At 53.8% G+C, this 20,325-nt stretch overlaps 2 protein-coding genes across 3 annotated transcripts in view; one reads left to right on the top strand and one right to left on the bottom strand.

Annotated features, from left to right (window-relative positions):
• Window positions 1–20,325, top strand: part of LOC135191686 (feather keratin 1-like) — a 40,541-nt gene that overhangs the window by 7,118 nt on the left and 13,098 nt on the right. Inside the window, exon 1 of one of the 2 annotated variants that reach the window (XM_064174212.1) lies at window positions 13,077–13,092. The exons of the other annotated variant lie outside the window; for it this stretch is intronic. The gene's annotated coding sequence lies outside the window, so the exon portion shown is untranslated. Of the gene's footprint in view, window positions 1–13,076; window positions 13,093–20,325 lie in introns of those variants that run through there. 2 annotated transcript variants of the gene reach the window in all.
• On the bottom strand, window positions 18,934–19,580 carry LOC135191591 (feather keratin 1-like). The gene is made up of 2 exons (XM_064174019.1): window positions 19,498–19,580; window positions 18,934–19,263 (listed from the first exon to the last, which is right to left on the bottom strand). Exon 2 carries the CDS (start codon window positions 19,241–19,243, stop codon window positions 18,944–18,946), a length of 300 nt encoding a protein of 99 aa, XP_064030089.1. The 5' UTR covers window positions 19,244–19,263; window positions 19,498–19,580; the 3' UTR covers window positions 18,934–18,943.

Genomic DNA, 20,325 nt, shown 5'->3' with positions numbered 1-20,325 from the left:
CTGTAGCCGCGGCCCATTAAAATGCTTAGGGGGAGGGGTGTCCTGCGCTGCTGTAGCTGCAGCTGCGGGGTGGGGGCGACCAGTCAGAGTGGGCCCCGGTGGGACAGGCAGCCCCTGCCCACGAGCACAGCTCCGTCCCAGGATCTGGCCCAAACTCCGCCTCAGGTAGCACCCTGCCCCTGAGTGCAGCTCCCTGGACCCTGCCCCCACAGTCAAACCCTGTCGCTGTGCTCCATTGACCATGGGTGCTCCAAAACAGTAACCCCGAGCCCTTCCACAGACACAGACCCAGGGCAAGGAAGCTCCCTCAAGGAACCAGTACCCCCCAGCAACATGCACCAGCTGGCAATGGATCTGATAATGGACCTTGTAGTTATCAGCTCTATGTCCAGAAAGGAAATCAGGCAGACAGGCAGGAATATACTAGGGCAAATGGACAGTCCCTTTTAGCCTGGCTTCTGGCTGCTGAGATGGAGGACAGAACACTGTGGACTTAGATCAGAGGAGGCCTAAGCAGCTGGATCCTTGTTGGGGATGGGGGTGTAGATAAAGAGCTGGGGAGGCTGGATGGCACCCACACACTTTGGGCCAGACTCCTCACAAGCTGTGAGATACAGATACCCCTCCAAGGATGACATCATCTTCCATCCCCTTAAGTGGACAGATATGAACAGGGGATCAACATACCTGAGGCAAATGCTGTACAGGAGATAATCTATGGAGATGGCCAGACGCCCTTGGACCCTGATGATGTCCGCATGAAGCCAGCCCTCTTAAAGTAACTGACCAGTGTGCCCCTTCCACATATGCCCCCACACTGGGAGCACTGCTGCTGGGCAGAGACCCCCAACAACCCTTCCAACAACTATCAGGGAATTTGTTAATGACCTAAGGCAGTATGAAGACAGTGTGTCTAGGAAGGCCTTGATCTCAGCTGTGGAAACCCTCACCCAGGAGAGAATGAGCTGAAAGCCTCTGTCCTCTGAGCTGCAGAAGGCAGAGGATGACTGCTCTTCACCTTCTGAATGGGTACAGGTCTCAGCTGTTAGGAACACACTCTGCTGTACTCCTCCTCCTCCCCAATAGGAGACCAGCCCAAGCAGACAGGGGACACCCAGGGGTTCACTTTGGAAGACACTGTGTGAACATGGGGAAAAACATGGGGAACAAATGGCATGGCCAGCCCACCTCAGCTTATGGGCCAGGGTAAAGGAACTGCAGGGGGCAAAACACAGGGAGAGGAGTCCCAGTACCACTGGAACAGACTGCCTCAAGGGTGGAAGCACAGTCCCTGCAATCTGCCACAGCATCATCCAGACCTCACTGGAGAAGGGTGGAGCTCCTGAACACCCTGAAGTACATCGATGAATCATTGTATGGGGCTGAGACAGCAGAGGAGGTTCTTTGGAAGGGTGAGAAGATCATTAATATCCTGTTGGATGCTGGTTTTGCCACTCAGAGAAGCAAAATGAAAGGGCCTGCCAGAGAGATCCAGTTCCTGGGAGTTCGATGGCAGGATGGCTGATGCCACATCCCTATGGATGTGGTGGAATAGAAGTGGCCCACTATGGTGAAACCACTGACCAGAAGCAGACACAATCCTGCCTAGAGGTCTGTGGGCTTTTTGTAAGATGCACATTCCTGGTACAGACAAATTGTGAAACCCCTCTTCGACGTTACAAGAAAGAGAAATAACTTTGAGTGAGGACCTGAGCAGTAGGTGGCATTTGACCAGATCAAACGAGAGGTGCTCCATGCCATGGCCTTGGGACCAGTTTGAACCAGCCCAGAGATTAAGCTGCTCTACACAGCAGCTGGTGAGAATGGTCCTAGCTGGAGCTTATGGCAGAAACATGAGGCACCCACTCGGGTTCTGGAGCAAGGCGTACAAAGGCTCAGAGGCCAACTATACCCCCACAGAGAAGGAAATCCTAGCTGCCTATGAGGGAGTCAGAGCTGCCTCTGAGGTGATTGGGACGGAGTCACCACTCCTTTTAGCTCCAAGGCTTCCAGTCCTGACTTGGATGTTTAAAGGGAAGGGTTCAACTCTACACCATGCCACAGATGCCACTTGGAGTAAGTGGATGGCTCTGATAACTCAGAGAGCTCGGCATGGGGGACTCTCGAGGGCCCAGGCAATTGTGGAGGTCATCACCAACTGGCCAGACGGGCACTGACTTTGGAAATGCCGCTAGAGGAGAAAGGCAGTGACCCGTGCCGAGGAAGCCCCCCCATACAGTGACCTTCCTGAGGAGGAAAAGGCATCTGCTCTGTTCACAGACGGATCCTGCTGCCTGGTAGGCAGCAAGCAGAGATGGAAGCTGCCATCTGGAACCCCACACGCAGGGTTGCAGAGGCAAGGGACGGAGAAGGTGAATCCAGCCAGTATGCTGAGGTGAAAGCCATCCAGCTGGCCCTGGACATTGCAGAGCGAGAGCAGTGGCCAATGCTATACATCTACACTGACTCATGGATGGTAGCAAATGCCTTATGGGGTGCTGAAGGAGTGGAACCTGAAGCCATCTGGCTGGTGAATAGTAGGGGATCAGTCAACAGAGCTGGTCCTGCTCAGACTGCCCTACTGCCCATAGTTAAGGGAGATGGAGTTCCTGTAGTCTGTGAAAGTAATCTACTGGGAAAAACTGTGTGGGTTGCTCCTGCCTCTGGTGGGGGAAAACCTGTCAAAGGGATGGTATCTGCAGAGGGTCCTGGTCACACATACTGGGTAATGCTTGAAACTGTTACTATCGAGTGTGTCCCACAGAGAAACCTCACTTTGGCTGAAAAGGTTTAAATCTCAGAGTTGGTTCCATGTATTCCAGGTATTCCATGCTGTCTTGTATTATAGTTGTATAATATTTGTATCATAGTTGTGTAATACTTGTATTATAGTTCCATAAGGGTCATAAGTTGTATTTCTAGTTACACTCCTCACCACAACACATGCCAACAGAATCCACACCACCCAAGCAGCTATCCAGAGAAATTCTGCATCACACCACAACGAGGCATCCAACAGAACCACTGCATCCTGATTCTTCACTGATGCCCTGCAGTGAAAGACTGTTCCTGATTTACCCTCCAGAGGATGTCTACGACCATCTCATCTACAACCTGTTCCCCTGATGCCCCTACAGCGAGAGACTGTTCCTGATGTTTCCTTCAGAGAGAAAAGACTCTTTCCTCGAGTTTCCACAAGAACAGTTCCTGTTTCACTGACTCTTCTTCCATGTTCCTGTCCTGCTCACACCTCACCAACCTGCACTGCACCAGAGAAGCACATTGCCTTGGGATACAGCCAGGGACCAAGAAGGACTTTAAGAACTCTTAATCCATGGACACCTTTTTCTATCTTTGGAAAAGGAGATTGTTCGTAGGAAGGTGGAAAATGGTCTAACCAAGGGGTGGAAGGTATAGGGTTAACACTCCAGGGAGTGAGAAATGCAGGCTTCCAGCTCCCCAGCAGAAGTGCCTTATCTATGTTTGGATTCTTGTTCTTGTAATCTCAGCACTCCGATGCGGGAAGTAGACCTTGGTTTGTTTTTCCCTTTCACAGCCTGTAATCTAGTTTCTTCTCACCAACCACATTCTAGCTAGCTTCAAACTAGCACAGTCCACCCCTGTCTACTTCACTCAGAGTATTGCTGAGAATTATCTGAATCTAATCTAAACCAATACTTACATTAATGAATATTACAAGTTTGGTTTCATACTTCATTCTGGTTATCTCAGATGTAGATGATTCAAAAGCTCAGAGAACAGCAAACAGTTTGTCTCCTCACAGGTGAGACAAGAACAGGGACTACCCAGGTGATGTTGGGTTCGTGCTCATGTACTGTAGATTCTCTCATAGATTCTTTCATTGTTGGATGCCAATGGTACCTAGAACAGAAAACTCCTAACAGATTGTATTATACACTCTGAATTGAGACTCTCTCAGATAAGGTTAGATTTCTCTGTGGCCACCCACAGGATTTCACCATTCTCCTGCATTACCCAGTAGGTGTGGACCAGGACCTTCAGCAGACACACACCCCTCAGACGGCTTCCCTTTGCTCAAAGGAGAAAATACCCAGTTTTCCCCCTAACAGATTCTTTTCACGTACAACAGGAACTTTAATCACTGTCTACTGTTTGGACCAAGTTGATTGTGCAGGTCCTGCTCTGTTTACTGAACCTCTACTATTTACCAACCAGGTAGCTTGTGCTAAATGTTTGTCCCAGTTTTTCAGAGTTCCATCTCCATGGCTTTTAGGGTGGTTTTCCGCAAACCCGTTGTAGCGCTCAATCTTGCCTGCAGCTGGGAGCACGTCAGGGTATGTGATAGATCCACTCAATACTATGCTCTTTTGGCCCAGGTTGTCACAAGATTGTTCTTGAAATGAGATGCCATGTCTGACTCGATCTCTCTCTGAGTTCCATGTCTCCACAATGTTTTGTGTCTCCAAAGCCAAAAATGGTGTTAAGTGCAGTAGCATGTGGAAACTGGATAGGTTTCCAGCCATCCGGAGTTGGCCTCTACCATCGTTAGCACACACTGGTGCCAGAAGGAGATCGAGGTAAAGTGATGTAGTCAATCTGCCAGGCTTCACCATACTTGTACTTTGACCATCTCTCACCATACCATAAGGCTTGATTCGCTTAGCCTGCTTAATAGCAGCACAAATGTCACAGTCATAGATGACTTGGGTGATAACGTCCATGGACAAGTCAATTGACCTATCACAAGCCCATTGGTATGTTGCATCTCTGCCTTGGATGTTCCAGATGAGTCATGGGCCCACGGAGCTGAGAACAGTTCACCTCCGGTGTTTCCAATCAAGGTCAAGATCAGAGTTGGTATCAACTTGAGAAATCTTAGCAGCTTGGTCTGCCTGCTGGTTGTGTTGGTGATCCTCAGTGGCTCTGTTCTTAGGCATGTGTGCGTCTACTGTGCCGCACCTTCACTGGAGTTTCTCTCCAGCCTTGCATCAATGTCCTGCCACAGATCATCACACCAAATAGGCTTTCCTTTCTCTGCCAACCATTCTTTCTTCCAGTCCTTTAGCCAACCCCACTAGAGCATTGGCTACCATCCATGAGTCAGTGTAGAGGTAAAGGATAGGCAATTCTCACGTTCAGCCACATCAAGAGCAAGTTGAACAGCTTTTACCTCAGCGAGCTGACTGGATTCTCCTTCTCTCCATCTCTCGCTTCAGTAACTCTCCAGGTAGGACTCCAAACTGCTGACTTACTTCCATCTTTGCTTGTTCCCAACTAAGACGACAGGAACCATCTGTGAACAAGCATAGTTCTTTTCCTGATCAGAGAGATCACCATAGGAGGAGCTTCCTCAGCATGAGTTATTTTCTCCTCTGGAGGTTTGGTACAGTCTGTGCCTTGTGGCCAGTTGGTGATCACCTCCACCAGAGCAGGTCGATCAAGATTACCCATTCATGCTTGTTGAGTTATCAAAGCCATCCATTTAGAACAGGTTACATCTGTGTCATGGAGGGCCTGTAGGCCCAAAAAGAGGCTTATTTATGCCTATGCATGCCTGGACATGTTTTTCTGCCAGGACCCCTGGTTGTAAACAGGTTGTGTAAGCCCCCGCACACACCCAGCTTGTGTCTCCTGGGTTAAGCCCATGTGATCCCCTATATTGGGAAAGTCCAGGCAAGCCACTTTTGCCTATTATGGTAAGGTTTGGCTGACTGCCAACCTGATTGTCATTCTAGTGGCCAAACGAGGCCATTAATTCTCAGCCCACATTCAATAAATAGAGGGTGCAAAGGGAAACAAAGTGCTCAGACCCCGGGCTCAGATGCCATTGCTCAGCTCAGACCCCTGCACAGCTCAGACACGTGCTCTGACTCACCTGCTCCGCTCACACCCTCAGCTCAGACCCTGCATATCTCAGCCACTCAGATGCCTCAGAGGCCCAGACCTATGCTCTGACTCATTTGCAGCTCCCCTGCCTGTGTATCTTTCTCTTGTAGAGCTCATTTAAGCCTGTACATACATATATATGTGGAGCCCATAGTCTCCTATCCAGCTGTGCCACATCTGCATGCCATCGTGTTATCAGGACCAGATCCTGTATTGCCTTTACCTATGGAGCTCAGACTCCCAGCAGCCACGCACATCCTGCAAGCCTGCTGCCTATCACTGCCTGGTAAGAGCCACTGCCGCTGAGATAACCAGGAAGCAGACTCTGGATTGTCTGCACACACACGGCCTGCTAGCCGTGAAGAACCGTGCCAGAGATGGCAGGATATTCTCCTCAGATCCTGCCAGCTGAGAATTCCTGGACGCAGCATCCAGAAGAAGCCAGCAGCACCAAAGGCAGAGATTGCCTCTTCGCCAGGAGAAAAAGGTCAGAAACCTATTTCCCCAGAAGCTGGGAAGATTTATCCTTTCCCCTCAAGCCGGGAGGATTCCAGCCTCAGAGTCCACAGGCAGAGATCCCCTGAAGTCTGGACATTAGACATAGGTTATGACACAGCCCTGGAGGGTGATTAACAATTAATAAGAGTTGTGAGTAAAAGCTTTAATACCTCTGTAAATATCTGTTACCTCTGCCATAGAGCAGAATCAGTTTCAGCCCTCTCTGCTGGGCAAATAAAGACCCCAAGCAGCATTAAGCCTTGGGGAAAACTCCTCTCTCTGTTTATAGTTTGAATGTTTGCTAGTTAATTAGCAAATTCCTGTACATATTTTATCCTAGATTGTTTTCATAACCGTGTATCAAAATTTTATATTAATATTACAGTGGTAGGGCGGTGGCAGAGTCAGAATATTGAGATTAATAAATATATATTTTTATATAAAATTATCTCTCTCCAATTAATTCCTCCCCTCCATCAAAATAGGCATATAGGCTGAGAATCCCCCTCTGTAACAATCTGTGACATGATGCGGTACTGAACTTTTGCCTTTGAACATCCAGTTTAGAACTGGCAGTCTAGGAGCTAGAAGCCAATGTGACTCAGTTCCAAATCACTTCAGAAGCTGCTTTCACTCCTTCTTAGGCTGCTAGTATCTCTTCTCTCTGTTGCGGTGTAATTTTGTCTCTGAACCTCTGTAACAACATCCCCAGAAACCAAAGAGGACGACCACGTGTCCTCGTTTGGAGCTCTCTGCCAAAGGCTCCAAGTTGGACCATTGCTACTGGCAGCTGCGTACAGAATGTTCTTAATGTCTGGACCACATCACACAGGGCTCAAGCCCACTGCATGGACTACTTCGCGCTTGATCTGATCAAAGGCTGCTTGGTGTTCAGGTCCCCACTCAAAATTGTTTCTCTTACAAGTCACAACATGCAGAGGTTTGACATTTTGACTGAATCCAGGAATGTGTAGTCCCCAAAATCCCACTGCACCCAAGAAAGAGAGAGTGTCCTTCTCATTTTTGGGACCTGCCATGGTGGAAGGCTTTGTTGATCACATCTGAGGAAGTGTGATGGCAACCATCCTGCACCGCACTCCCAGAAACTGAATCTCTCTGGCAGGTCCTTTGACCTTGTCTCTCTTAATGGCAAAACCTGCTTGCAACAGAATGTCAATGATTTTGTTACCTTTCTTGAAGACTTCCTCAGCTGTTTGCCCCCCCACAATGACGTCATGGATGAACTGTAAGTGCTCTGGAGCTTTACCTTTCTCCAGTGCATTGTGGATGACTGAGTGACAGATTGTTGAGCTGTGTTTGCACCCCTGAGGCAAACGGCTGAACTGGTACTGGATTCCTCTCCAGGTGAATGCAAACTGAGGCCTGCACTCCTTTGCTATGGGAATAGAGAAGAAAGCATTAGCAATGTCTATGGTTGCATACCATTTAGCCTCCTTCGATTCCAGCTCGGTACTGGAGTTCCAGCATGTCCGGCACACCAGCTGCGCTCATGGGTGGCGTCACCCTCGTTGAGGGCACGAAAATCCACTGTCAGCTGCCAGTCTCCATTAGGCTTTCACACAGGCCAGATGGGACTGTTGAAAGGTGAATGAGCTTTCTCAGTGACAGCCTGACTCTCCAGTTGACAAATCAGCTGATGAATGGGGCAACAAAGAGTCACGGTTAGTTCTGTACTGCCTGTGAGTGCACAGTTTGAGTAGCAACTGCGACCTGCAGAATCCCTCTATGCTCATGATGTCCCACAACTGCAGATTCCTCTGAAAGTTTCAGGTCTAATGGACAATTTCAATTTACCATCCTCTATCTCTACAGATGCTAATTCCAAAAGCCCATTTGTGACACTTAGGATCTTTGAACAACTTTGTCCCCAAAAAGTCAATTCCCAGAACGCAAGGCACATCAGGACCAGTTACAATAGTATGTGTCTTCACTCTTTACCAGTTAAACTGATCTCAGCCTGCAATTTAGCTCTTGAGATCCACCAGTGATTCCAGAAATAGTTTTAGACTGTGTCCCTTTGCAATTGGATGTCAATAAAGTACACTGAGCACCTGTGTCAACTAAAGCCCTGTATTTCTGAACTTTTGAACTGCCAGGCCACCTAATGTATACATTCCAATAGATCTGGTTTCTCTACTATCCCTTTCCTCCTCCTGGCTGGAGGCAGGGCACCCCTAATCCTGGACATGGCTGTGGGGGGTGCACAATGATTGGTGTGTTAGGGTCAGAGAAACTGCAATTGTTGGAATAATTGCAGTTGCTCCTGGGGAGCCGAAGTAAGTGACAGCTACTTCCTGGCATTGGGCAGCAATGCCTCTGTTTCTGCCACTCTGCAGTTCCCTGACTCTCTTTTGAAAGAGCAGAAGTAGGTTGACCATCCCACTTGTTCATATTCTCACCGTATTGGTCACACAAAGTCATCCACAGTGATGAATGTGATTGCTGATGTCTAGGTGGAATTTGTCTTCCTGGGCTGGAACTGCCTTGCAGGAGGTGGGTGTCTGTCCCCTGATGGCAGAAACATGCACCCATTCAGAAGATGCAGGGATGGTATCCTTTACCAGGTTGGAAATGGAGGTTTTAAGATCCTCCAGATTGGAGATGGAGTTGGAGAGACAGCCTGGCTGCTGTGCATGCACAGCCCAGCAACACTCAGAACGTTCCTCCGTTCTCAAAGCCATTCTAGCTACAAAGGGAAAGAAGGAGTAAAAAGTTATGATGGTGAAGCAGAGCTCAACGTCAGGAAGACCCTGCCCAATGCTGTTGTAAATCATTTCAAATTCAAGCCCAGCAACTGCCTCACAGAATCTCCTCTGAGCAAAATCTTTCTCCCCAGTCATCTTGGGAAGGATTTGCATGGAAAAGAAAGACATAGAGGCATGGTTTCAGATGCAGAGAAACTTTAATGAGTCCAAAAAAAAAGATGCTGAGTCAACCTCACTGTGGATGACAGTGCAGGGAGCACAAAAGGTAGACAATAAGTTGAGCTCCATGGGTGCATCTGAGGTGCCAGCAGGTGTCCATGTGCCTGCCCCACAGAGGGTGCAGGGTCAGCAGGTCCTCCCTAGGCTGGCTTGGTGGTGCTTGCCAGGCCATGGGAGCAGGAGAGAAGGAGGCCACGGGAGGGCCATCAGAGAGTGGCAGAGGGCAGAGGCAGGCATGGGCTGTGCTGTGCAGAGCCCAGGCTGGCCCTGTCCTTTGGCAAGGGGTGCTGGGGGTGCTCAGCCCCTCTGAAAGCAGCAAGCGGATGCTGTGTGCCCAGGGCAGAAGCCATCTGGTGGGTACCTGGGGGCCTTGCCCAGGGCCAGGGCCAGCAGCTCTAGCAGGGGAAGCAGCTCCTGCCGCAGGAGCCACGGCCCAAGCTGGAGAGGCCAGAGAGGCCAAAGCCCCCGGAGCTGATGGGCACCCCCTGGTTGCTGAGGATGCTGCCAACAGCAGCAGAGGTGGAGTTGCCCACGGCGGTGTTCTGTGGGAAGGAGGGTGAGGATGGGTCCGGGCAGGGGTCACCACCACGGGGGAGGGCTGGATGGCAACGGTGGAGTCCTGGCACCTCACACAGCAGGGCTCAGTGCAGCTGTTGGCCAGCGGGGTTGGGCCGCAGGGCTGGCAGGGCTGGCATGGGCTGTAGCAGGACATGGCTGGCGATGGAGCTGAGCCTGGCAGAGAGGACAGGAGGAAGAGGAAGGTGAGTGGTGGGTAAGGACCAACCTCTCACTGCTTTGTGAGGAAGGCAAAACAGAGCCAGAGCCAGAAACCAGAAGCTGGAGATAGTACAGGAAGGCACTGGAGCTGCTACTTCACTCAGAAGAGTCCTACAGTGAGTGACCAAGCCTGGGGAGATCCTGATCCAGAGCCCAGCAAGGGAGCCAGCACTTTCTGCCACCTTCCCTCTCCATGAGAAGCAACTCAAAGAACCTGCATGAGACAGTGGAACAGATGTGGGCTTAGAAAGCTGAAGGAGGAAGAAGAGAAGAAGGAGCAGGTGGAGAAAGGATTTCAGACTCACCTTGTTGCAAGGAGATGGAGGCAGAGCAGTGGATGAGAGAGGGCAGCAGAAGGAGTCCCTTTTATCCTGCTCCTGCACCGCCCCAGGCCCACAGGCACTGCACGTGGGCAGTAATTGCCCTGCAGACTCAGCCCCAAAGCCAAGCATCTCAGCCTATGGCACAGGCTGGCCCTTGGCTTTCCTCCACGCTGCCATTTCACTTCCTCATATCCCAGATACCTGCTCAGCTATGCTGACTCCTTTCATGTGCTGGGGTGAGAGGCCAAAGAAGATTGCCCATGCTGTGAGTTGTGTTGGTGTGGCCTATTTTGAGGGCCATGCCACATGCCTCTGTCTCATCCCTGCCTCTCAGGTCACTTCAACAGTCCCTGGCCCTTGCACCCCTGGGCAGTGAGACTGAGGAAAGGAGACAGAGGAAGGGTGAGGTGTACTGTTGTTCTGGCTGTGGTCTTCACTGGCAGGATTTGGGGCTGGAAGAGCTGACACCTATTGGATGCTGCAGGGAAGTGTAGAGCAGTGCAGAGCAGTGTGAGCCTTTAACCTCAGGGACAGACATGGCACCTGAGAACGGACACCAGCCCCAGGCAGTTGCTTGGAGTTAACACAAGGCTGCTCTCTACTCCCTTTGAAAACCACCCACAGACATGGAATGCATCTGAGGTCTGGAGGAGACCCAGTGGGTGCCCCGACCTCATGAATGATGCAAAAGAGAGGGTGGGAAAGGAGAGACCTCTGAGCCTCACATCGATCCCTGCAATCCTGATGGTGGAAATCATCCTGGATACCACTTCCCAGCAGGGCTGGGGGCAGTCAAAGCCTTCTCTCTCTGTCTGTGTCTTTGTTTTTTGAACAAGTTCTGCCAGGCTGCTGTGCCCTTTGCAGAGCTGACATAAGGAGGGGGACACTGCCCAGCAGTGAGTGGGCTTAAACCAGGCACTACCTGGGACAAGTTGACTTATGCAGGCAATTGATGCACTGTCAGGAAAAATGGTGACCAGGGTAGAGCAAGGCTGATTCCAGAAATGTGCTCAATGAAGGCCTATGGAATGTGTAGAAGTGGCCAATCCTGCACCAGCAAGGGAAGAAGCTCTGGCAGCAGCACCAGACCGGGGGCAGAAGGATCTTACAGTTTTAGAAGTCTCAGACCCTGAGGGTGCCCAGGCCAGGCAGGGGCTCAGAAGGTCCTTGGGCACAAGAAGAAGCTCAGGGCACACCAAGGAGGTGATGCACTGCCCTGCCCTGCAGACATGCAGGCACCTGGGACAGTCCAGCAGGCCAAGGGAAAGCTTTCGGCAGCCAAGCTTCAGGGACAGCCTCTCCCTCCCACTCCACTCCCACTCCCACTCCAGCTTGGCCTGGCCGTGTGGCAGCCTTTTGGCTGAGCTGCAGCCAGCAGGGCCCTGTCTGCAGGCTCCTGTGCCATGCAGGGCTGGATCCCCTGTGGCCAGGGCAGCTGCATCCCAGCCTGAGGAGAAGGAGCCCTAAGCTCGGGGCTGTGCCTGAGCAAGAGCTGCAGGGAGCCCAACAGCCTCTGTCTGCAGCCAGCAGCTCCTTATCACCCCTCCAGCTGCAGGCAGGGCAGCCAAGAAGGTCAATGCCATCCTGGGGTGTATTAGAAAGGCTGTGGTTAGTATGCTGAGGAAGGATCTTCTCCTCCTCTACTCTACCCTGGTGAGACATATTGTGGAATTTGGAATACTGTGTCCAGTTCTGGGCCCCTGAGTTCAAGAAGTACCCCAGGGAATTCCTTGAGAGAGCCCAGAGTGGAAGATTTTCCTTACGAGGAAAGGCTGCGGAGATGGAGCTCTGCAGCTTGGAGAGAAGAGCCTGAGGGGTGACCTCCTTCATGTTGGTAAAGGTGAGTGCCCAGAGGCTGGAGGCAGACTCTGCTTGGTGATGCCCAATGACAGGACCAGGGCAATGGTGGAAGTTGAGGCACAGGAAGTTCCATGGAAACATGAGGGAAAATGTCTTCACAGTCAGGGTGACAGAATCCTGGAGCAGGCTGCCCAGGGAGGTTGAGGAGTCTCCTCCCCTGGAGATATTCCAGACCTGACTGGATGCAATCTAGTGTGGTCCTGCTATAGGTGATCCTGCTCTGAAGGAGGGTGGGACTGGATGAGTTTTCAAGGCCCTTCCAGCTCCTGACAGTCTGTGACTCTGTGAAGCACGAGAGGGAGTTGACCCCCCAGGGCTGTGAGGAACCCCAGGGTTTAGGAGGGACATAGTTGGGTAGCAACCAGAAACAGCCAAAGAAAGTGAAGAGGCAGGAAGGGACAGTGTTGGTGGGAGGATGTGAGCAGCCTTCTGCAGAAGGGGTGGAAAACAAACCTCCCCACATTTCCCCACTCCCATGTCCCCTGCCTGCAGAGAGCCCTCTGGCCCTTGGAGTGGATCCCTGCCTGTAGTGATGTGTTCCTGCATGGGAAATCCCAGGCCCTTTCATGTTCACTCTTGAAAGGACCTTCTGTGGCCCAGTGGTCAGCTCAGCAATGAGGAAGTGAAATGGCAGCGTGGAGGAAGCCAAGGGCCAGCCTGTGCCATGGGCTCAGATGCTTGGCTTTGGGGCTGGAGTCTGCAGGGTTAATTACTGCCCATGTGCAGTGCCTGTGGCCTGGGGCGGTGCAGGAGCAGGATAAAAGGGACTCCTTCTGCTCCCTCTCTCATCCACTGCTCTGCCAGCATCTCCCTGCAACAAGGTGAGATGAATCCCTTCCTCTTACGGCTCCTCCTCCTCGTGGTGAGCGCATATAGGTTTCTGACCAAGCCTGATGCTCTGCTTCTCCCTGTCCTCTCTCCTAGGTGCTCTTCCATCACCAGCCATGTCCTGCTACAGCCTGTGCCAGCCCTGCCAGCCCTGCGGGCCCAACCCCGCTGGCCAACAGCTGCACTGAGCCCTGCTGTGTGAGGTGCCAGGACTCCACCGTTGCCATCCAGCCTCCCCCGTGGTGGTGACCCTGCCCGGACCCATCCTCACCTCCTTCCCACAGAACACCGCCGTGGGGCAACTCCACCTCTGCTGCTGTTGGCAGCATCCTCAGCAACCAGGGGGTGCCCATCAGCTCCGGGGCTTTGGCCTCTCTGGCCTCTCCAGCTTGGGCAGGAGCTGCCTCCCCTGCTAGAGCTGCTCCCTGCACCGACAGCTCCACCTGCATCCCCTCATGTCTCTCCTTTCTCTCATTAAAGTTTGCTGTATCCAGGCCCCTTCCTCTGGGTCGTCCTTTCCCCTGCAGATGCTCTCCAGATGCTCCAGGCACAGAGCTCTTGCCCAGGGCTGCTGCTGCTGGGAGGGGGCTGCTGGCTGCTGCTGGGCTGCTGCTGGGCTGCTGCTGGGCACAGGGCCAGCGCTGAGCACACTCAGGCCCCGGCAAGGGCAGGCTCCACTGCTGAGCTTCTCTGCCTCCCTTGGCTCTGGCTGCAGTGGCCCCAGGTGCTTCGCTGAGGACCATCGCCCTGGTGCTGCACTCCTTGTCCTTATCCTGGCTGAGCTCAGCGCTGGCATGCAAGGAGGCAGGAGGAAGGTGGCACTGCCAAGGGAGAGGGCACCAGCTGCCCAGGAGAGGCCAGGAGAGCCCACCCTGCCCACAGCATTCTCCAAGGCAAGGCCACAGTGCTCTGGGCTGCCTCCTCAGAGAACCACATCCTCCTGGACTCCTGGAGTGGCTTTGGTCAGAGGAGACCTTTGAAGATCTCTGTGCCCAAGCCTCCTGCCAAGGGCAGGGATCTTTGTCACTTGCATCCCATCAAAGCTGGCCTCAACCTGGTCAGTGTTTGGGCATCCCAACATTCCCTGGCAGCCTTCCCCAGTGTCTCACCACCCTCCTCCTAATCCAAGCCCAATATGCAGACCTGACCCCTTCCAAAGGGAGGTCTGCTGTCTACCAGGGGCCCAGGTTGAGGATGTGATAAGAAGGCTTCCCTCCCTGGCACAGCCCACGGATTACTAACCCATTGCTGACCTTCCAGGTGGGCTACAGTGACCCCGGGAGAAAAAAATTAAAGGCTATAAAGAGAGACTCCAGGGCCTTGGGGCAAGTGGTCAAGGGAGTGGGAGCCCAGGCAATGTTCTCTTCTATCCTCCCCGCTAAAGGGACCAACCCAGAGAGAGAGAGGGAGGACTCACATGCTCATCCCTTGGCTTTGAGGCTGGTGCCTTCAGCAGGGTTTTGGCTTCTTTGAGCATGGGTTCCCCCACATGACACCAGGGCTGCTGGCAGCAGATGAGGTGCAGCTCTCTCCAAGTGGAAGCAGGTTTATATCCCAAGGGCTGGCTGGAATCATTAATCATGCTTTAAGCTAGGTTGGAAGGGGGGGAGGGTGGAAGCCAGGCCTGAGACAAGCAAGCCTGAGACAACTGTGGGGCCATGTGTCAGCTCCACTGGTGGCTCGGGGGGAGATAGGTAACAATGAGTTGTGTGCTGGAGAAGAGGCAAGAGATGGCATATCAGGGAGGGAGGCTAACAGGAGCCTTCAGCCTGTTACCCTGCAGCACCCTGGGGACACACAAGAGCTCTTTAAATCTTGCAGAGATGGACCACGGGGATCAGGCAATGAGGAATCAGCACATGCAGAGCTTACTGCTAGGCTGGGGGCCATGGAAGGGGCTGGGCATGGCAGGACAGCAGGAGTGGAAGCTGATGGACTGACTCCCTCCTGAAATGCTTACACACCAATGCAGGGAGCATGGGGAGTGAGCAGGAGGAGCTGGAGATCTGTGTCAGGCTGAATGACTGTGATATTCTTGCCACCCCTGAGACATGGTGGGACAGCTCCCACGGCTGGAATGTTGCCATGGATGGCTCTGGCCTGCTCAGCAAGGGCAGAGCAGCCAGATGAGGTGGGGGAGTTGCCCTCTGTGTGCGAGAGCAACTGAAATGTGCTGAGCTCTGCCCAAGGCAGGGGCCAGAACAGGCTGCAAGCTTCTGGGTAAGAGTTAGGGGCTGTGGAAAGGAGATGAAATTGTTGTAGGGGGTCTACTGTAGACCACCAGACCAAGAGGAAGATGTTGATGAGGCCTTCTGCAGACAGCTGGAGGTAGCCTCTAGAGCTAACTCCTTGGTGCTCATGGGAGGCTTCAACCACCCTGCTGTTTGCTGGGCAGATCACACAGCCAGGCACAGGCAGCCCCAAAGGCTCTTGCAGTGTATCAGTGAGAGCTTCTTGATGCAGGCAGTGGAGGAGCCAACAAGGAGAGCTGCACTGCTGGACCTTGTATTAACTAATAAAGAGGCACTGCTTGAGGACATTAAGGTGGGGAACAGCCTTGGGGACAGTGACCATGACATGGTGGAGTTTAGTGTTCTACAGGGCAGCATCAGAGCAAACAAGTGAAATTGCAGCCCTGGGCTTCTGCAGAGCTGACTGTGTGCTCCTCAGGGCCATGCTGGCAGCAATCCCATGGCTAAGGCTCTGGAGGGAAAGGAGCCCAGGAAAGTTGGCTGATTTTAAAGACCACTTCCTCCACGCCCAAGCCAGCTGGGTGCCCCTGAGGGAAACATCAGGTAGCTGTGCCAGGAGACCTGCATGGCTGAGCAAGGAGCTCCTGCAGGAACTCTCAGGGACGAAGGAATCTTACAATCCACGGAAGAAGGGATTGGTCACTTGGGAGAACTACAGAGAAGCAGTCAGGGCTTGTAGGAAGGCAACAAGGAAGGGCAAAGCCCTCTTGGAACTGAAGCTGGCAAAGGAAGCAAAACAGAACAAGAAAGGCTGCTTCAAATGCATCAGCAGAAAAAAGAAGCCCAGGGAAGGTGTGGGGCAGTGCTGAGCCAGGAGGCAGCCTGAGAGCTGAGAGTGCAGAGAAGGCAGAGTTGCTGAATGCCTTCTTTGCCTCAGTCTTTACACCTAGGCTGAACTCCAGACCCTGGATGAAGGAGAGGAAGCCTGGAGGAGGGAGTGCTCCCCACTGGTCAGTGCAGACCGAGTTAGGGATCAGTTACATAAACATTCACAAGTCCATGGGCCCTGATGAGATGCAGCCCTGTGGAGAGGGCCCTGGGGGTGCTGGTGGCTAACAAGTTGCCCATGGCACAGCAATGAGCCCTTGTGGCCAGGAAGGCCAATGGGATCCTGGGGTGTATTAGGAGCAGTGTGTCCAGCAGATCAAGGGAGGTTCTCCTCCCCCTCTACTCTGCCCTGCTCAGACCTCATCTTGAACACTGTGCTCAGTTTTGGGCTCCCCAGTTGCAGAGGGACAGGGATCTGCTGGAGAGGGTCCAGCAGAGAGCTACGAGGATGATGAGGGGACAGGAGGGCATGGCTGAGGAGGAGAGGCTGAGGGACCTGGGGCTGCTTAGTCTGGAGAAGAGAAGACTGAGAGGGGATTGGATGAATGTTTATACTATCTGAGGGCTGCCAGGAGGGGGGGACAGGCCCTGGGGGGCCAGGAGGGGAGGGACAGGCTCTGCTCACTGCTCCCTGGCATAGGACAAGCAGCAGTGGATGGAAGCTGCAGCACAGGAGGTTCCAGCTCAGCACAAGGGAAACTTCTTGCCTGGAAGGGTCCCAGAGCCCTGGCACAGGCTCCCCAGGGTAGGTCATGGAGTCTCCTTCTCTGGAGCCTTTCCAGGCCTGTCTGGATGTGCTCCTGTGTGCCCTGTGTTAGATAGGATGGTCCTGCTCTGGCAGGGGGGCTGGACTGGATGATCTCCTTGGGTCCCTTCCAACCCCTAATATCCTGTGAGCCTGTGACTGCCTATGTCCAGCCTGCAGCTCCTGCTCCCTGTCCTGTCTCTGCAGGCCTGCTCAGATGTCTCTCTCTGACTCCCTTCTCAGTCCCTTGGATAACTGAGGCTGTACTAAGGTCCCCCCAGAGCCTTCTCTTCTCCCAGCTCAGCAATCAAGCCACAGATGGGCCTGGGGGAGCTGTGCCATGGCCAGGAGGGACAAGCAGGCACCTTGCACTGGAAGTCCATCAGGGTTCCCAGGCTCATCCCACTTAGCCACAGCAGTGCCAGCAGCTGAGTGCAGGCCAGCACAGGCCAGCAGTATGAGCAGGGGGAGCAAAGTCTTCACTGGCACTGCCAGGACCCAGCTGCAAGAAGACAGGGCCCACTGCCACCAGGGCCACAGCCAGCAGGGTGCCCACCGCGCTCACACTGCCCTGGTGCCCTTGGCCCTGGCACTGATGTCACAGAGTCACTGGTTCTGGGTGCTGCCTGCCTGGTGAACTTGGAGTCACAGCACCAGCAGCTGCCGGCACCTACCTGGGTCTCTGTAAGGCACTTGGCACTGCCCATGACATCCTGGCCACCAAGCTGGGGGCAGCAGGGACTTGAGGGGTGGCCACTGGCTGGAGCAGGGATTGTCTGGATGGTTGCACTCAGAGAGCTGAGATCAACACTTTGGTGTCCAAATGAGCACCAGTGCAGGTGGAGTCCCTCAGGGGCCAGGACTGGCACCAGTGCAGTTGAACATCTCTGTCCGTGACATGGACAGAGGAGCTGAGCACCCTCAGAAGACTGCAGGTGACTCCAGGCTGTGTGGCCTGGGTGACACTCTGGAGGGAAGGATCCATCCAGAGGGGTCTGAACAGGCTGCAGAGGTGAGCCCAAGCCAGCCTCATGAAGTGCAACAAGGCCAAGGTCAAGGCCCTGCAGCTGGGTCAGGGCAATGCAAGTGCAAATGCAGCCTGGGCAAGCAGCAGCTGAGAGCAGCCTGGTGAGAAGGCCTTGGGGCTGCCAGCTGGTGCCAAGGTGCCCAGGAGCCAGCACTGGTCGCTGGCAGCCCAGAGCCAGCTGTGTGCTGGCTGCAGCCAGAGCAGGAGAGCAGCAGCACAGGGAGGGGATGCTGCCTGTGCAGAGGGGTTGGAACCAGATGGTCTTTAAGGTCCCTTGAACCCCAAACCACAAGATGAAGATCCCTCAGGACAGCAAACTCTTCCCTGAAGCATTGCAGCTGTACCCCTCAGGTTGATGTCAGCCAGAACCTTGGTCTTGACCCTCCAGGCTTTGGTGGTATTTTGGCCTCCCTACAAAGACCTCCAAGAACCCTTGAGCAACATCTCTGCCTTTGGGCATCTCGGCACAGTGTCTATAGGGGAAGGGATGGCACAGAGCAGGCAGGACCAGGCAGAGACAGGTAACAGTGCACAGCCACCCCCCCTCCAGAGCCAGCCCCACAGAGCATCTGCAGGAGAAAGGATGGCACAGAGCCATGGGCTGGGATGCAGCAGAGTTTAATGAGTCAAACCCGGGAAACGAAGCAGTTCTTTGTGGAGGTCCTGGTGCAGGGAGCAGCAGGAGCAGGAAGGAATCTGCACCCCATGGCTGTGGTGGACATGCCAGCAGGTGTCCATGTGCCTGCCCCAGCGAGGGAGCAGGGTCAGCAGGTCCTCCCTAGGCTGGCTTGGTGGTGCTGCCAGGCCACGGGAGCAGGAGAGAAGGAGGCCACGGGAGGGCCATCAGAGAGTGGCAGAGGGCAGAGGCAGGCATGGGCTGTGCTGTGCCAGAGCCCAGGCTGGCCCTGTCCTTTGGCAAGGGGTGCTGGGGGTGCTCAGCCCCTCTGAAAGCAGCAAGCGGATGCTGTGTGCCCGGGCCAGGGCCAGCAGCTCTAGCAGGGGAGGCAGCTCCTGCCCAAGCTGGAGAGGCCAGAGAGGCCAAAGCCCCCGGAGCTGATGGGCACCCCCTGGTTGCTGAGGATGCTGCCAACAGCAGCAGAGGTGGAGTTGCCCACGGCGGTGTTCTGTGGGAAGGAGGTGAGGATGGGTCCGGGCAGGGTCACCACCACGGGGGAGGGCTGGATGGCAACGGTGGAGTCCTGGCACCTCACACAGCAGGGCTCAGTGCAGCTGTTGGCCAGCGGGGTTGGGCCGCAGGGCTGGCAGGGCTGGCACGGGCTGTAGCAGGACATGGCTGGTGATGGAGCTGAGCCTGGCAGAGAGCAAGAGGGAAGCAGAACACAAGGGGCAGGTGAGCAGCAATTTCCACCTCACCATGATGGACATGAGTCAGGAGATGCAGACACGACTGAGACACTGAAGTCAGACCCAGGGTTTGTTCTTCCCCCACCTGTGACCTCCCAGCACAGAGTTCCTCGCCCAGCTCACAGCACAGAATCCAGAGGAGGACAAGAAGGAGCAGGTGGAGAAAGGTCTTGAGACTCACCTTGCTGCAAGGAGACGCAGGCAGAGCAGTGGATGAGAGAGGGAGCAGAAGGAGTCCCTTTTATCCTGCTCCTGCACCGCCCCAGGCCCACAGGCACTGCACGTGGGCAGTAATTGCCCTGCAGACTCAGCCCCAAACCAAACATCTCAGCCCATGGCACAGCTGCCTTTGCTTCCATCCAGGCTGCCATTACCTTGCCTCATTTCTCTGATGCCCACTGGGTCAGGGAGGGTGCTTTGAAGTGCCAGGATGGGTTGCTCAAAGCTCTCCAGCACATGAAAGGTGACTACAGGTAAAAGCCCAGGCCCTGTTGAAGCTCTGTGGTTTGGACACTTGCTTCCTGCTGGAGGAATGTGCTCATGGACCAGACAACATCTGGTTCCTCCTGCTGCCCTCCTTCCACCAGGCCTGGGCCACACAATTTGGTTTCAAATGAGCAGAGCACAGCCACAGGCAAGGCTGCTCCTCAGCCACACTGCCAGTACGAGCTGGAATCGAAGGAGGCTAAATGGTATGGAGCCACAGCCATTGCTAATGCTTTCTTCTCTGTTCCCAGAGCAAAGGAGTGCAGGCCTCAGTCTGCATTCACCTGGAGAGGAATCCAGTACCAGTTCAGCTGTTTGCCTCAGGGGTGGAAACACAGCTCAACCATCTGTCACTCAGTCATCCACAATGCACTGGAGAAATTTCATTCACTTTCCAGAGCCAGCTGAGCCCAGTCTGGGTGATTTCCAAAGCGTGGGGGTGGGTAACCCCCACACCATCACCCATAAGCAGGTGTTAAGTATTAGGTATGCTACAATATTGCAGGGAATGCTGCTCTTGTAA

Source organism: Pogoniulus pusillus, chromosome 40 (genome assembly GCF_015220805.1).
Source record: "Pogoniulus pusillus isolate bPogPus1 chromosome 40, bPogPus1.pri, whole genome shotgun sequence".
NCBI classification, from domain to species: domain Eukaryota; kingdom Metazoa; phylum Chordata; class Aves; order Piciformes; family Lybiidae; genus Pogoniulus; species Pogoniulus pusillus.
This window is presented reverse-complemented; position numbering and strand designations above follow the sequence as displayed.

Excerpts from the sequence above, each read along its gene's own strand:
- LOC135191591 (XM_064174019.1), bottom strand. The coding sequence starts at position 19,243 with ATGTCCTGCTACAGCCCGTGCCAGCCCTGCCAGCCCTGCGGCCCAACC.